The sequence below is a fragment of the Necator americanus genome, chromosome II, assembly GCF_031761385.1.
Source record: "Necator americanus strain Aroian chromosome II, whole genome shotgun sequence".
NCBI classification, from domain to species: domain Eukaryota; kingdom Metazoa; phylum Nematoda; class Chromadorea; order Rhabditida; family Ancylostomatidae; genus Necator; species Necator americanus.
In genome coordinates, this window is record NC_087372.1 from 11,020,643 (window position 1) to 11,037,836 (window position 17,194).

Sequence of the window (17,194 nt, forward strand, 5' to 3'; positions counted from 1 at the left end):
TAGTGTCTCACGTGTGTGTGTGTATGTGTGTGTGACGAAACTCCAAAAGGGGTGCGACGAGTCCACCGGCGTCGAATTGCTGCCCCGACGCCAGAAAGCTATTAAATGGGGTTACGCGGGTCCAATGGGGTGGTATTGCTGCGTCGTAGCAGCAGCATTGCCCATTAATTTCGTGTGCATGTCAAGAAAGGTGAATGATTTGTTGTAACAGATTTATGGCCAGTCCCGCTGTTGAGTTTCACTTCTACGACACCTCAGCGTCTCTGTTTCCTTGCATGTTTGCCTCATTTTGGTAACATGTCTTTCTCAGAAAGTGGAATCACGAATAAAACCTGCTGCTTAAATAGTAGCAAACAGTTTACATGATCTGACGAACTTTATCTTTATCACCACGATGATTTCGTTCACGTTTTCGTTCCTTTAAATTGTCCCTATATTATGTTGGTAACGAAGGAGTGGTTGAAGCTGGAGTTTGTATATTCTCGAAATGTAGAACTGACGCGTTTAGAAGGAAAATTATGAGGTTTTTTGTCTTTATTTATAGTAAAAAAGAAGAAAACGTTGTTGAAAAACCAAATCTTGATTTTAAAGAAAATGTCACTACTATTAATCTCCGATTAATTTTGATTAATTGATCAGTGAAGTCGAGCGAAGCAAACACCACAGAGAATCTAAAGTCCGGCTTTAGCCGGACGTTCAGACTGGTATAATATATAATTACGGGCTTTTTCTGCCACTGTGTGTCAGTCAAGAAATTCGAAAAGTAGGGTGCGGTGGGTACACCGGCGTCGAATTGGTGTCAGTAACTTAAAGGCAGCATACCACGAATCTGAGGTGGTGCGGATTTCGCGCGGAGTATCCGTATACAGTTCAGTTGGAAGATGGAAGCAGTTCTGCTCATCTCTCCCTGCATCACTGCAAACAGGCGCCTCCAGAATGTTATTTTGTACGATGTCACCTATTGTAATGCTCCACCCCTTGCGCCGCCTCCATCCCGCGATTCGTCGAAAATCAATTCGGACTGCCCCGATAGGCAGTAAGGGACGCTATGCGTGCAAGGGTGGCGCGCTGCAATAGAAAGCATGGTGCAAAACAGCATTCAGGGGTCGGCTGCTTGCAGTAATTCAGGGAGCGATGAACGTAACCACCCCGGTCTCCACAATCTACAACCCCTTATACGGATACTCCACCTGAAATCCATACCACCCCAGATTCGTGCTATGCTGGCTTAAAAATGGATGTCGCGAAAAATGGATGGTGTTGCAACCGTTTCGTAGCAGTGATCACTGCCCCCGTTAAATTTCATGTCTATGACTCCGCATGTCTATCTCCTTGCACATTTGCCTCATTTTGGTAACATGCTTTCTTTAAAAAGTAGAAACACCTATGCAAACGGCTGCTTAAATAGTAACCAACAGTTTACTTGATCTGAAGTGGAACGTTATCTTTATCAATGCGATAATGTTGTTCACGTTATTTTACGTTAAAACGTCATTTTGTGATAACTATGGAGGGAAATCAGGAGGAAAACCCATATTTCGGTGTTTATATTATATTGGTATCGAAGAAGTGTTCGGAACTGAAGTTTGAATATTTTCCAAATGTGGAACTAACTCGTTCAGAAAGAAACCTTTGGCCTTTATTTGTGATTAAAAAAAGAGGAGTTTAGCTTGCTAATTGCTTGAATAAAACAAACCTAATTTCACAGAAAATGCCACTACTATTAATTTTCATTGATCAGTGAAGGAGATGGGAGCGAACACCATTGAAAGTCTGAAATCTAGCTTCAGCTGGACGTTTTGACTGGTAAATTATAACAGCAATAAAACAGAATCACGTAGAGAACTTTCAACTGGTCGTTTGGAATATCCCCGTTAACCGTCGAATCGTGCACCGCGCTCTCTTTGCTGCGAAGGACAATGTTTAATAAGCAGGTAAACTGTATCAAGATCAAGCAAGCAAGCAAGATCAGAATGAATATTTTTGTCATCGTCATGTGATGACTCTCCCGTTATTTTTCAGAACCTGACTTCAGACATTGTTCGCCCTGTTGAGCATCACTTAGCTAGGTTGCCTGATTTCTTCAACGTTTCGGGAAAACTTCGTAGCTGCATGTCACGTCGAAAAGTGATTTGAGAAAGTTGTTACAGAAGCAATGTTTGTTTCGGGCAGCTATTTGCAGGAGCTCCGGAAAATTTCGCAATATTCTATTTCTTGCCCAATTTCTGCGTTGGAGAGTCCATTCCCGATTTTTTGAGTGTTGAATGCAAAGCTTCAGGGAAGAGCATAATGCGCGTTCATTTTTAGCTTGACTTAGCAATTTTCCGAAAACAAGAGGATGTTTGGGCCTATTTTTTGCGTTGTGTCGAAGTAAGCAATCGGAAAGCTGATCCCCGTGTCCGAGCATCCGCCATTCCTCATAACCATCAGGAGGCACGGGTCTAATGCGAAATACTCCTCGTGTCATCTATCTTGTCCCTCCTTAAATCGTCATGTGGGGTTGTGTCGTGTTATTTGTGGTGCAGTAGCGATCAATTGACAAACGGTTTTTTAAGGTTTCCTCTTCTGAAAATCACCGAATATTCTCAAAACTTGGGCCAGATCTGTCATTAGGGTTTACAAACTTAGTCTTAAAAAATAGGTGCACTTTGCTTTGATTTATATTATTTCTAAAAAAACTGAAAAAGTTCTTTTTTCACTTTTTTCTTTTTAGTTTATTTCGTCTATTTCTTGTGTTTTTCTGCCAGATTTTTTTCACTGACTTTTATTGTATTTCTGTTATCGCTAGAGCGTTCGGAGCACGGATCATGTCAGATGAAACTCGAAAATCTATTCTGCGAGGAACCAATCAAGGAATGAGACAAGTCGTCTCCAGAGCGACCATCTCCGTTTTTGTGAAGAAAGTATTAGCAAATGAAGTAATTGAAGGAACGCCACATTTAGGACGAAGCCGATTGACCACAAGAATTACCAATATACCCATGTTGAACCAGCCACGACTATGCCCAGATGCCTGCTTCGAATCATTATATTGCTGGAAGATGAATCCTCTGCTAATGAGTTGAAGAGCAAATTGCCGTATTGTTGTTTCTAAGATATTCTCACAGCTGTATCTGTCCAAATGTCCATGAATTTTGGGGAAGAGTTCCGATATTATGGCTACTGAAGCAACCCCAAAACCTGATGTTTCTTCCACCATGCTTTACAGTGGACAGTTGATACACGAGGTCATATCTCTTTTCAACTGGACGCCTGACACACTTAATGCCATTGCTTCCCCTCAAGTTAAACTTGGATTTCCAGAAAATAAAACGTTGTACCACTGCTAACGAGTCCAATCATATGCTGATTAGCTCACTCAATACGAATAACACGATTTTTCCTTGAAATGAGCAGTTTCTTCGCTTCTATTGAGCTTGTATACACTTTTGAACAGTTCTATTTGATGGAAATTGTTTGCTGGCCACGACCGATTCAATTTGAATATCAGAGACAGCGACTCAGAATTGTTTGAGGCCTTGTGCACCTTGACAGTGAGTGGCGACCGGGCCGACAAAATGTGTCAGCTCGGTGGTTTTTATCCTACCAAACAAGTTTTGTACTAATTTATCGATCTTGGTGAGGTAAAAGACTTTGTTGGCACTAAGGTGCCTCCGAATAGTTGATTGTGCAATCAAAGTTGAACCTCTTACTAAGTGCACTAATAACGCCTTAAAATGTGACCTTTAAGCTAGTCGTCTTCCACGATACGTCGATCGAATCACATACAGAGTGCATTAACCAGTGTAAACAAGAAACACACTGTTTGTTTACCACGAGTTAGTTATCAAAGATGGATGAAGTCTTGCCTCCTTCGCTACCAATATTCTGCTGAAGATTTAGCAAAGAGAATAACTTCTAGATACAAAATAGGTGGAAGCAGTGCGCGATTGGAGAGGAACGGAAAGAAAAACGAAAAGAGAAATTTCTTCATCAACTCCGGCTTTGGCTGTGCGTTCACACTGGTGATAATGCTATATAGGAAGAAGCTTATTCTGTCACGTGTCTCTGTGTGTATGTCAGTCACGAAGTTCCAGAAGGCAGTGAGACGGATCCAACACCGAGAATTGGTGCGCCAGCGCTAGAAATCGATGAAAAAGAGTGACTCCGGTAATATACTCTTTTTAAAAGTTGGAAACACGCATGCAAACAGTTGGTTAAATAATAGCTAACAAGTTACTTGATCTGACATGGAACGTTATCTTTATCAATGTAACGTCCTCGTCATTTCATGCTAACAAATCATTCTGTGCTGAGTGTTGCGAAGAAACAGGAGAGAAACCAATAATTCATTAATGAGAGAAACCAATAATTCATTAATATTTCCAAAATGTGACGATATCGAAAGAGTGAAGTCAGGTTTAAGCGTTCACCAGATGTAAAACTGACTCGCTCAGGAAGAAAACTACGAAATCTTTTGTCGGTGACTAAATTTCTAAAAAAGGAAGGAAGCGCTGTTAGAAAAAGCAGAATTCTATCTTTGTAGAAAATTGCCACTACTTTTGATATTTTAACTGATCACTGAAGGCAAGCAAAGCGAGCACCACAAGAAGCCTAAAGTTTAGGTTTAGCCGGAGGTGATTAGCATTACAATGAGAAATAAAGTCATAGAGAAGTCGTTCTTTAAAAGTTTGACTGAATTTTCAACATGATACAAAATGGAAAAGAACAGGTACTATGACGTTGTCCATGACATTTTATCGTTTATTTTTGATTCAATCTCTCTTTCTCCAAGAACTGTAACAGTTGTGTAGAAAATTCACAAGAATATACAGGAATGGAGTTTCAAAGGGAAAAGACGAGGTGCTTCGATCCCTCAAATATTGAGCTGAGAAATCCTCCTACTGCAATTGTTCAGACGAGGATCAACGTTAAGTGACGCTTTTCGAGATGGGCATTGAGAAGCACGCCTGAAAACAGAGTAGTTCGTCCATGTTTCCCTAGAGCGACTGCTTAGGAACAAAACGGATCGAAGCGGAACTTTTTTGAGCTTCTCGGAACTGCAATTCAAAAAATTCCAAAAAGTTGGAATTTTCAATTTCGATTTCAAAAAAAAGGTTTAGAAATGGCGGGGAATCCGCAGAGGATTGTCCACTGCAGTATATGATATATATTTATATAGATCAAGAATATATATATATATATATATATATATATATATATATATATATAGTAACCTTAAGTAACCCTCCCCATAGTAACCTTAAGCAAATACTCATTCGTAATCGCCTATATGATCGTATTTGCACGACACCGGAGTGTAAAATATGCCCGGATAACAACGAGGGTGATTGCATGAGTTCATGTGTTGTTTATATGATTTGATGTGTACAGTGTGTGACGAATACATAGGAGACACAGCTAGACCACTATGTATTCGAATCAAAGAACACCTGGACGGCAAAAGGAAATCATGTGACTCCACTGCATTGGGTGGTCACAGGGTGCGGCGTCATAACGGAGAAGATTTTGAAGTTAAGATCACGATTTTGGCGCGCGAACCTAGCATTGCGGCGCGCAAGGCTCTGGAGGCTTTTTGGATCCACTCCAAGAGTCCAAAAATGAATCGCAAGGAGGAATGCCTCTCCATTACGCGGGAACTCGCGCCTTATTTAAGGCTGATATTTGATTGCGCTAGTCACCTCACATCAGGTATCTAGCAGTGGCAGGATAGTCAGCTGATGCTAAGGTACGATGTTTTCTTCCACGGGTAGCTATGAGACCCAACGGTTAACGTAGGACTTTCTTTGTTGGGCGGATAAGGCGTTTGATCGGATTAGTCACGTTCGATTTCACCCCTTTCAGGCTCTGAAGAAGGCGATATTGCCGAAACGTTAGCCACGAATAAAGGACTATAACAACCTCGTGTACGGCTCTACTAAAGAAAACAATTATTGAAGCACTAACATGCCGAGGTTTATCGAAAGTCGCACATGGAGACTTCTTCGCAACGTGCCAGCCAGATACCATCGACTTGTGCGAGAGGCTCTATCATTGAGACAGAAGATCACAGTGTCTCGCCAATCCATCCACTTCCTACATCGTTGTCTGACTCATCGCGTGGTACCAAGGTTCATAGATCAAAAGCAACTTCACGCTCTGTGCGGTGTACCAAAGAACAACAGACAATTGGTGGACATCCAAACGCGTCTTCTTCGAACATGCCTGCGTGCCAAACAAGACGAATTATACGCTAATATCAAGAAATGTTTGTCGAAAGAATTGTCATGTTCACGATTTTTGGATGAACGCCTTTGGAGGAGAATAGTGGGTGGGTCGATTTCGATATGTGATTCTATCCGGTCTAAGACTAAGTCCGCTTTACGGAAAAAGTTCGACAGTTTGCTTAGTAGGTCACGTAGTGATAGTGCACAAAAGTATCAAAAAGCATTCCGCTTTGACCTTAGCCATCGCGAAACTACTGCTAACGAGCAATCTTTGTCTGCCACCTCTCGAGTTACCGTACTTGGAGGCATTTCTATATCAAAGAACATACAATCAGCGCTGGAATTAGGACCTAGTTTCTCACCATCTCAACCTATTTCTACCGCGGTTCTGCGAAAAATCGCATGCAATCTACAAGAACTTCAAGATCGTCTCCGTCAAAAAGCAAAATCAAAAATCACTGAGACTGCCCAGCAGCAGTCTAAAGCGCTTCCGCCTATACCCTTACCACGTACTTTCTTTAGACAACAGGAACCTAACGCAGTGGTGGATATTAGTATCCGTCTTTTTGCAGATAAATTATTCAACGTTTTAGATCGCTACAGACGGAGAAAGTGTCACCCAAACATCACTCATGAACAGCGCTTAGGCATTAGGGAAGTTCGAGAGCTTGTTAAGTCTAAAACTATCAGATTATCCACCAGTGACAATGGTGGGGAATTTGTAGTCATTCCTCGTCATCTAGACGAAGCCCTCACATTATGTCACCTCCAAGACAGCTCCCTCTATCGCTCTTCCACTGTCGAAGAATTTCTAGCGCAACACCGTAGACTCAATAGGGTATGGATGAGTACCAGCAAATCAGCGCAATTACCATCCTCGACTGCGACCCGGCTTAAAACAGAGTTACCTGCGTGTCCTGTCTTGTACCTCCTAATAAAAACTCACAAGCTGAATTCTGATAGTGAATTTGCCTCTGAAGATCCTTCAACGTTCAAGGTAAGACCTATCATAAGCTGCGTAGGAGGTCCCACAGATAGGATCGCTTGGTTCTTAAACGTAGTGTTTGTGCAGCTGTTAAAATTCGTACCAGCCCACCTTACGAACACCCATATGTTTTTGGACCACCTAAAGAACACGCATTTTGATAACTCATGCGTAATGGAGTCTTTCGATGTTACTGCATTGTACACGAACGTCTCCAACGACTCGGCTATGCAGGCAGTTTTTGAGCTTTTAACTGAACACCAGAGCTCTATAAACATGTATGGCTTTTCCGTGGAGCAGTTGATGGTTGTTCTCAGGGAATGTCTCAAATGCACTGTCTTTAGATGGTCGGGCAACTATTTTGCGCAAATCAGAGGTCTTGCCATGGGAGAACGGTTGGCGCCAACGCTCGCCATTGCTTTCATGGCTAAGATTGAGGCACCGATTTGGGAAACACGACCTTTGCTATATTGCCGATATATCGACGACTGTTTCCTTGTCTGTTCGTCTCAAGCAGAGATGGACAACTGTTTCAAAATTTTAAATGAGCAGTCGGAGTATATAAAGTTCACTCGGGATAAGCCCAAAGGAGAATGGTTACCCTTCCTTAACGTCCAAGTGCATATTTCAAACAGAACGCACAGGACAAAGTGGTACCGCAAACCCAGTAATAAAAATATCTTAGTTCACTTTCTTTCTGCCCATCCCACACAAGTTAAAAGGTCGGTAGTACGAAACATGTTTCGCACGGCCACCTCCGTTTGCACTGGAAGAGAAGAAAGACGAGAATCTATCGAGCTTGCTAGGAAAATTGCGGTCAGTAATGGCTACACACCTATGTGGTCTATCACAAAAAGAGCACAAACCCGAAATAAATCTGGTATGGAGAAAGTACCCTTTTGTGTACCATTTATTTCCGATGAGGTTAGCGCTGCTATTCGGCGGTGTCTGAGGAAAGCTAAACTTGAAGAATCTGTCACCATCGTGGAGCTCCCTCCTAGTAACCTTAAGCAAATACTCATTCGTAATCGCCTATATGATCATATTTGCACGACACCGGAGTGTAAAATATGCCCGGATAACAACGAGGGTGATGGCATGAGTTCATGTGTTGTTTATATGATTTGATGTGTACAGTGTGGTGACGAATACATAGGAGAAACAGCTAGACCACTATGTATTCGAATCAAAGAACACCTGGACGGCAAAAGGAAATCATGTGACTCCACTGCATTGGGTGGTCACAGGGTGCGGCGTCATAACGGAGAAGATTTTGAAGTTAAGATCACGATTTTGGCGCGCGAACCTAGCATTGCGGCGCGCAAGGCTCTGGAGGCTTTCTGGATCCACTCCAAGAGTCCAAAAATGAATCGCAAGGAGGAATGCCTCTCCATTATGCGGGAACTCGCGCTTTATTTAAGGCTGATATTTGATTGCGCTAGTCACCTCACATCAGGTATCTAGCAGTGGCAGGATAGTCAGCTGATGCTAAGGTACGATGTTTTCTTCCACGGGTAGCTATGAGACCCAACGGTTAACGTAGGACTTTCTTTGTTGGGCGGATAAGGCGTTTGATCGGATTAGTCACGTTCGATTTCACCCCTTTCAGGCTCTGAAGAAGGCGATATTGCCGAAACGTTAGCCACGAATAAAGAACTATAACAACCTCGTGTACAGCTCTACTAAAGAAAACAATTATCGAATATATATATATATATATATATATATATATATATATATATATATATATATATATATATATGAAAGAATGATCTTGATCTAAGAACAGAAATTGAAGGGAAAAATGAAAGGGGAAAAGTGCTAAAAGGAGACGAAGAAAAAAGTATATACTAGACAAAAAAATAAGGTAAAACAATGCAGCTTTGACTTAACCGACTCTACGTTCGTCCATTATAGAACATTTTTAATGAAGAATTGCTTTGAGAGTCTTCTCGGCATAGCTCAGTAGTATTTTTGAAATACCTATTTTTGATCGCGTACGTAAGTGTCAACTCAGAAGAAATCTCTGGATTTCTTGGGCTCCTAAATTAGCAATTAATTAATTAATTAACGAATAATTGCTCAAATACATCTTATGAGTTATTGGTCATTGATTCCTTACGTAAGCATTTTGCAGTTCTTCTCAATTTTCTAAGGTAAAGTGAAATAAGTATTGGTATAAAGGGACCTTTCGATATTCTCAAAATATTGCGTGTGGGCATTGAATGAATGTTTCCGCCTGAATTGACGAAGCTGCATCTCGAAACCATCGCGAAACAGATCCACAAACGCACAAATGAGGATACGCCAAGCACGACTAAAAAAATCGGAAACGTAAAAAAAAAATTACACTGCAAATCTAATACTAATAATACTAATATTTAATACTAATAATACTTCTAATAATACTGCAATTGTTCTACTGGGTATGTCGATGCGCTCACCTTGCCTCTTTACTTTGTCGTACTCCATCTTGTTTCAGTATCACCTCTACAAAAATCTCCTGAAATTTGTCAAGTTCAGCAGGCCCCAGACCACATCCTTGTTTTAGAATCACATGTCGTGCACCAACTTCACGAATTTCTTCAAGATCCTGAAAACATGAGCGCAACACAGTTACGACATTTACACCCATTCACAAGTAGTGAATCAGTGTTAACTCAAAGTGAATCAGTGTTCTCTCAAAATCCCTCAAAATCCCTCAAAATCTCTTCTCTAAAGGGACCTGGAGGACAACTGATTTATGTGACTGATCGAGTAACGTCTATCAAAAACATATATATGTCAGCAAACTACGATTAATAAAAGAACGCAGAGCCGTCCAAAAATCAACATCGTTGCCCTCCATCACATCGCAAGGTTTTGTTTATGTGAAACTAGCGAACTCTAAACTCGGAAGACCACCCTCACAATTCGAATGCTGAGAATAGGAGCGAAATTTGCTAGTCGGAAGCTACTCCATTAAGTTAAATTAAACCCATGGCTAGAAAAATTTTCAAGAGTTCCCGTCGAATGTCCCAAGTACCTGAGCTGCATCAATAATTCTATCTAGTAGCGAGAGCATATATCGTGCATGGTCCGTAACGGTCCTTATAGGACTTCGAACGATTGACAACGATTGCAGAGATGATGCGAAACAGAGTTGTGCTACAGGACAGGAGGATTCGAGCTAAAATACAAAAATTAGTACGGTAATTTTTTTTTGTGAGGAAAACGTAAAGTAACAGTATAGTCAGTTCAAGTCAATCACTTAGTTTTTTTTTCCCAAAAACAGTAGGAGAGTATGGTTTTTTTTAGCTCAATTGGTTCGCAGAAATGCATTGCTCAGAATACGCAGTGACAGATTTTCTTATGACGCTACAAAATATCCGTTAAGAGCGTACCTTTCGCGGAAAAAAACGAAAACAAAACGAAATTGCTTACGATTTCGGTGTTAAGAGGTTTCAGGAGAGTTCATTCAACGAGACAAATGTTTGCACCATTGTGCGTTGCGTTGCATTGGAATAGTTAAACTATATCATTATAGTGTATAGTGTGTATCATTGTCGCACAGGAACGTGAAGCTGCATATCAATGATCAACTCACAGTTGTAGATTTTTAGCAAGCTGTGTTTCAATGTATAATGTAATGTTCAAATGTATAATGATTTTCAGTTTTTGAAGGATGGATGCTTCCACTAATAGCGTATTTGTTAAGCAAATTTCCTTCATTTGCAGAGGGACGACTGTTCGATACATTAATAATGGATACTGCACACTGATTGCCAATGGTTTTATTTTTTTCTTGCTTGTTTGCATACGGAATGCAAAATGCAGCCGGACAGTGTGAATCATTTCTGCTTTTGTGAGGATGGAATGGATTCAGATTAAGTAGAAATGGACAAAGATTCGGATTGCGACTTCTCACTGATGGTGCGTATGTTGCCTTCAACGAACTGTTCTTGTGGGGTCACCCTTTGCTCACCTTTGGCGCTCCTGGCATGTATATTTTTGGATGCTGTCAATAGTATGCATAATACGACACCTAGGTCTTTCAGAAGATAGTTAGTAGATGTTAGAATAATGTCGAAAACATCTCTGACAAACGAATAAGGGACAATAAAAAAAAGATCCCGAGCAGTGTAGTAATTTCGCATAGGAAAAGTCTTGCCATGAATTGCACTTGTTCATCTTTAAGTTAAGATTCTTTAACAGTAACGCGCTTTAAAATCATTTGAACCAATAAACTAGAAAGAACATTTAGATTTTTAGAGCTGAAATAAAACGGGAAATCTGTCGAAAAACCAATGCAACTTTCAAGAGGAAACCGTACTTGACGGAAGAAATTCGGAATAGGAGGTATGAAAAAATACCGCAAACTTGACTCGAGAGCAATCCAATCCAATTGAAGTTTTCAAAAGATATTTTTAAGCTCAAACCCTTGTTCTACCCCTTCATGCTGTACAAACGTCATTAATATACGCAGAAGCCAAATGGTAATTAATGATAGGTTATTCCGGTCTTCTGTAATAGGACAAGAACTAAAAATTCGTAGCTGCACCAAGCACAATGTGGTGTCACATTGTTTGAGGTGATGTTTCTTTTCGTGTGTCAGCAATAAATTGCTATGAACCAGGGGTAGGGTCAAGCGTGTGATGGGATTTTCCCATCGTGGGATGGGGATCGTAACGAAGTGTGCGGTAGGCAGTAATATAAAACAATGAATAATATCAGAGGCAGAATGGAGGATAACGTAATAACCAGGACAAAATATTACGTAGCATTAGATAATTACATACATTGTAAGACAAACAATACAATAAACAATGAATGACAGTAATACAAAACAATGAATATTATCAAATGATTATACAAGAAAAAATATTATATTTAATTTCAGCCGAAGGACAGTAACATTGAAGCATCAACATTTCGTTTTGACAATGCAGGTTTGACACTCCACTGGACAAATTTTTGAAAAGAGATAGAAATTCCATACTAATTCAAATAATGAAGAATTCAATTCTACGTAGTTCACAGTAGTCTAAAGTGGATTTAATGAAATTAATTAACCAAAAAAGCTCAGATTCTGTGCACATTGTCACGTCTGGGAGATCGCGAATAAGTTCGCTATAAAAGGAGCAAGAAAAAATTTAGGTAGCATTTTTAGAGAAGAAGGTTGGTCCTAAAAACCTGTCATATCGCTGTTTTCTCCACCTCCTAGTCTTTTTAGAACTTTGATGAACGATATTCAAAATTTTCTGACATCTTTTGGATGTGTTTCATCTAAATTTTGAGAGAGGCAGATGGTCCGAAAAGGAGAAATTCTGCAGATGACAGTTTCCTTAACCCCGCTATCCGAGTATATGAATAATCTTTTAAAACGCCGTCCTATTTTTCTGGAACGGAAAAACTCGCCAAAATCCCAACTTTTGCTCGCACACAACTTGCTCTTGAATAAAAATGAATAACTCAAAGTAACTTAGCGCGGAGCAAATCAATTTCTACTGTTTTGTAGCCGAGGAGTCTCTCTATAACATGCTTCATCACTCCACTTCCAGTACCTTGCCGTTTTTCTAAACTTTTGATGGGACAAAGAAGCCAAAAATGCCATTTTTCCATTCTCTGTCAGACCAAAAATCAAAGAAAATTAGGAGGTGGGAAGCGATATGACTGTTACTTGGGGCAGACTTTCTTCTTCGAAAAGTGATTTTATCCTTTTTATCCTTTTGACTATGTGATCTAGTCAGAATCTTAAGATATTTCATAGAGTTTGGTAAAAAATAGAGTAGAATAGAAATTAAAATATTTCAGTACCAATATTTGGAAAACATTTCAGCAAATTTGCTTTTTCTGCTACTTGGTATTTCTTCGCTCCTGTCATCTACCGATTTTCTCATTTGCATTTGTTCCACGGGTAATTTTTGACTTTGGTTTTTCGAAACACCCAAAATTCCCAATACATGGAATGGTCAGGAACGGAGAACTGTCGCAGGAACGTTGTAGAAGGAGAAAAAAGGCGACGGGAGCAAAGGGGTCGTGCCCTACCACAACGCTTGACCCTGACAAGATGAACAAAGGGTCTGCAAATTGTCGGGCTATTTCTACAAAACATTGAGCTTGAGTAAGTTTTCATCCTGCCGCTGTAGTACTTTCTATAAGGTAGATTTCTTCCACCTTTTTAAACTGTAATTATTATGTTTGGAAGAAATTATTATTTGAATTAGTATTAGTGCTACTACTGTTAATTTCAGTAGCCTCACATCAAAAATCTAATAAACCGCAAGTCAGAAAGAAAAAATGCAGATTTCAGATAGCCATTTCAGTTATATGTCTTGCAAAAAAAAAACCCAGCGATTTTGAGTTTCTATCATACACCTGTTGCTGCACAATCAATCAATGATTCGAAACAGTAGTAACTGTTGCAGTATAACTGTGCAGTACCAAGCAAGCCTTTGGTCCCTTCGCACTCGATAAAATGGCATTAAACTTGGCTTGGGGGATAAACACACACTACAGCTTCCGGCCCCCGCAAGTCACTGTTCAGGCCAACACGCGTCCATAAACCTCGATGATCCTGATTTGTAGTCAAGCGCATTGGTGCACATCAGGCACATTGGTCACCTTGATCACCTTGACTCCCGTTGATCTTCGAACTGGTCGAGCGGACGCCAGTAATTCTTCCATTTGTCCCGATCGTGTGCCAGAGTAGCCCAGTGGTTCCTCCTTTCGCGTGGGACACGAAGAGCATCATATTTTTCTTCGAAGGACTTCGTGAAAAAATCTGACCATCGGGTCGGCGGTCTTCCTGTAGTGCGTTTACTATCGCGGGGAACCCAGTCACTCACGGCTCTGGTCCAACGGTTGTCATTAAAGCGCATCACGTGTCTGGCCCACCTTATTTTACCTTCCTTGGCAAACGCGGCGGCGTCTCTAACCTTCGATCACTGACGTAGGAGAGAACTTCGAATCCCATCCCTCACTTGCGTGAAAATTGATACTCCTAGCATCACTCTCTTAATTGCGCATCCAATGACGCTCACCGCGTTTTCTTAATGCTTGCGAAATGTCCAGGTTTCCGAAGCATAGGTCAAAGCAGGAAGTACAGTGGTGTTGAAGAGGTGAGCACGGAACAGGGTGTTCCTGGTCTTCTTCACTACATCCTCGATGCTCTTATACGCTCCCCAAGCCGCTCGTCTCCTCCTGTCCAGCTCGGGGGTCAGGTCGTTTATGTTCATTTTCCGACCCAGATAAACATAGCTGTTCCATTCGGATATTCTCGTTCCGTTGAGCGTGAATGGGGCATCCGAGATCCATCCGTTCCGCATGAACATCGTCTTTTGTAGATTCACCTGAAGACCGATGCATCCACATGTTTCGTTGAATTCGGTCAGCATTCGTTCCGCTTGGCTGATGCTAGGTGTTATCAGTACGATGTCATCAGCAAAGCGCAAATGGTGTAGCTGCCGACCATCAACCTTCACTCCCATGTCGTCCCATTCCAACTTTCCCATTGCGTTCTCGAGGGTGGCTGTGAATATTTTGGGTGAAATTGTATCCCTGTCGGACCCCCCTCTTCATGTCAATGATGATGTTCTTGTAGAATGGCGAAATTCCGGTCGTGGAGTTACTGTACAACTCTCAAAGTACCTTTATGTACTGAGTAGGGACGCCTTGGTTGTCCAAGGCTTCCACCACCGCTTCCGTCTCAACTGAGTCAAAGGCCTTCTTCAAGTCGATGAAGGTGAGACAGAGGGGAATCTTGTACTCTCGTTATACCTCGATGAGTTTCGAAACAGTGCTAATGTGGGCAATCATGCTGAATCCTTTTCGAAACCCTGCTTGCTCGCATGGCTGTCCTTCATCCAAGACTTTTCAATCCTATTAAGGATCGCTCTAGTAAAGAGCTTGTAGATGACGGAAGTAAGCAGATTGGACGATAGTGGCCGATGTCATGTGGATCTCCCTCTTTCTACAACAACACGGTCCTGCTGGTCTTCCACTGTTTAGGAACCTTGCATTCCGACAGATAGCGTGTAAAGAGCCTCGCCAGGGTATTGATGAGTACTGGCGGAGGGTTCTTTAGGTGATCTGGTCTTATTCTGTCGGATACATGATAGCACGTCGTATTTCGGCACGGCAGAACCTCTGGAATGACTAGTCCGTCTTCCCTCAGATGGTGAGGAGGCAAGTGGACATGGCTGTCGAAGAGATCAGAGTAGACCAGAGTACCAGAGTACTCGATCTGGCGATGTAGCTGATGCTTTTCCCCGCCTCTGCGGCTTCAGCCAGCACTTCTGCTCTTCTCTCTTTAAGGTCTTCCTTTATCGCTTCTCTGCAAAGCCTTGCGAGCTCGGACGTGAACTCTTGGTTCCCTGCGGCTCGTGCTGCTCCACGCTTACGTATCAGCTCAAGAGTTTCAAGAAACAGGCGTCTCTTGGTGGTCTTAAAATTCTCAGCCTTCTTCGCGCCGTCGTGAAGGTGTTTAACGAGCCGGTCATATTCCTCCTCGATGTTGTCCATTGCAGAATCTTCCCTAAAGCCGGCTAGCGTAGAGATCCCAGTTGATGATAGTCCTGGGATTTCTCTCTGTACTTGGCGGCTTTCTCTGCTCTCCTTGTGAAGGAAAATCTTCATCGGAGGAGGCAATGGTCCTATCCCGTATAGAACTTTGGTACAACAGCGACGTCCGTCAGGCAGAACCTTTTATTGACGATGATGGTGTCTATTTCATTACGGTACCCTCCACCGGGTGACTCCCACGTTCAGCGTAGAGAAGAGGGCTTCTGGAATTGCGAGTTCCCATGGATGGTCTTAGTCGTCATGATGAACTCGGAAAGCCTCTCCCCCTGGTCATTCCATTGTAGGCTGGGGGTCCCGATGTGAAGTTTCTCAGGCGTTCTTCTTGGGCCAACTCTGGCGTTGAAATCGCCAATTATGACCTTGTAGAAGGCATGATCTTCTCGGTAGAACTTCTCCAGGTCCATATAAAAAGTTTCGACTTCTTCTTCTTCGTAGCTTGATGTTGGAGCGTAAGCAACGAAGATAATCAAACTGGTGTTGGACCACATCTTCTCATCCGCAGACGTCCGATTCGGGACGTACGTTGTTCGAAAGAGTCGATGTTTTTTGCCATAATCGTGTTTACGAGGACGTCAACTCTACCAACACCTCTGCTGTCGCATGTTCCTAAGAACAGCTCTTCTCCAGTTTCATATACGGCGTTGAGATGGTGACCTCGTCTCGTCTCGATCAGTCCGATGTCGTCGTACTTGATCTTCTTGGCTTGCATCATCAGATTTTCGATGGCCCCTTCCGATGCAAGCGTACGTGCGTTATAAGTACAGATCGTCATTTTAGTCCTTTTCCGCTTCGGTAGCCTATATGACTCCTGTATCCCCGCCGTTCCTGACGCTACCGTACCAGGCTTTCCTTCGGAATCAGGAGGCTCTTTTCTATTACTGTGACATGCAAAAAGATTTTAAAACCCATGGGCAGGTTTCAAGCCTCTAGTCCCATGAGTTTTTGGGAGAACTTGCAAGCTTTTGGCCGGACTGACGTGCGGTCCGGCCAAAAGCTTGCAAGTTCATGATACAAGGATGTCATGAGTCAGTCCTGGCTCAGCAGAAACAGGGAGTCCATCCCCTGAATCCACCCGCGTGTCTGGGCAAGCATAATGTCGCTTTTGGTACGCGATTAGCCCCCTATCCGCCGCCGGGAGACGCGCCACGTAGCCTCGCCACTAACCAGCTGTGATCTCTCTAGTGAGGAACATTCGTGGACATTTATTAGTATCTCTTCCAATCCATTTTCAGTGCGAGAGGGAATATTTCATCGTATCACGTGCAGGTTGTGCGGTGACGATTATATAGGGGAAACGGGACGTCCACTGTGTATTAGGGTCAAGGAGCATCTAGATGGACTCGCAAAATCAAAAACCTTCGCCCTATTTTGAGCATACCTAAAATATGTCATCCAAACTCCGAAGTAGAGGTAGAAGTTCGTATATTATCCTACGAGTCCG

At 42.1% G+C, this 17,194-nt stretch overlaps 5 protein-coding genes across 8 annotated transcripts; 1 reads left to right on the top strand and 4 right to left on the bottom strand.

Moving 5' to 3' along the window:
- Positions 1-4,855: 4,855 nt before the first annotated feature.
- On the bottom strand, positions 4,856-13,857 carry RB195_017487 (uncharacterized protein; the record flags this gene model as incomplete). 3 transcript variants are annotated; one of them, XM_064184509.1, is made up of 6 exons in its annotated part: positions 8,726-8,873; positions 9,175-9,234; positions 9,380-9,508; positions 9,636-9,784; positions 10,217-10,360; positions 13,795-13,857. In XM_064184509.1, the coding sequence occupies 6 exons, from the start codon at positions 13,855-13,857 to the stop codon at positions 8,726-8,728; spliced, it is 693 nt and encodes a 230-aa protein (XP_064040390.1). The 3 variants fall into 3 exon arrangements, with proteins under 3 accessions (XP_064040388.1, XP_064040390.1, XP_064040391.1); XM_064184508.1 differs by lacking the exons at positions 8,726-8,873; positions 9,175-9,234 and adding an exon at positions 4,856-4,949; XM_064184507.1 differs by lacking the exon at positions 8,726-8,873 and having other exon boundaries at positions 9,090-9,234; positions 13,804-13,857.
- Positions 5,947-8,319, top strand: RB195_017488 (uncharacterized protein; the record flags this gene model as incomplete). Its single annotated transcript, XM_064184510.1, has 1 exon — positions 5,947-8,319. The coding sequence occupies one exon, from the start codon at positions 5,947-5,949 to the stop codon at positions 8,317-8,319; it is 2,373 nt and encodes a 790-aa protein (XP_064040389.1).
- Positions 13,858-14,222: 365 nt separating the features above from the next.
- Positions 14,223-14,684, bottom strand: RB195_017489 (uncharacterized protein; the record flags this gene model as incomplete). Its single annotated transcript, XM_064184511.1, has 1 exon — positions 14,223-14,684. The coding sequence occupies one exon, from the start codon at positions 14,682-14,684 to the stop codon at positions 14,223-14,225; it is 462 nt and encodes a 153-aa protein (XP_064040392.1).
- A 658-nt stretch (positions 14,685-15,342) lies between these two features.
- Positions 15,343-15,807, bottom strand: RB195_017490 (uncharacterized protein; the record flags this gene model as incomplete). Of its 2 annotated transcripts, none has more annotated exons than XM_064184513.1 (1): positions 15,343-15,807. In XM_064184513.1, one exon carries the CDS (start codon positions 15,805-15,807, stop codon positions 15,343-15,345), a length of 465 nt encoding a protein of 154 aa, XP_064040393.1. The 2 variants fall into 2 exon arrangements, with proteins under 2 accessions (XP_064040393.1, XP_064040394.1); XM_064184512.1 differs by having other exon boundaries at positions 15,343-15,693.
- Positions 15,808-16,219: 412 nt separating this feature from the next.
- On the bottom strand, positions 16,220-16,525 carry RB195_017491 (uncharacterized protein; the record flags this gene model as incomplete). Its single annotated transcript, XM_013446306.2, has 1 exon — positions 16,220-16,525. One exon carries the CDS (start codon positions 16,523-16,525, stop codon positions 16,220-16,222), a length of 306 nt encoding a protein of 101 aa, XP_013301760.2.
- Positions 16,526-17,194: the final 669 nt, after the last annotated feature.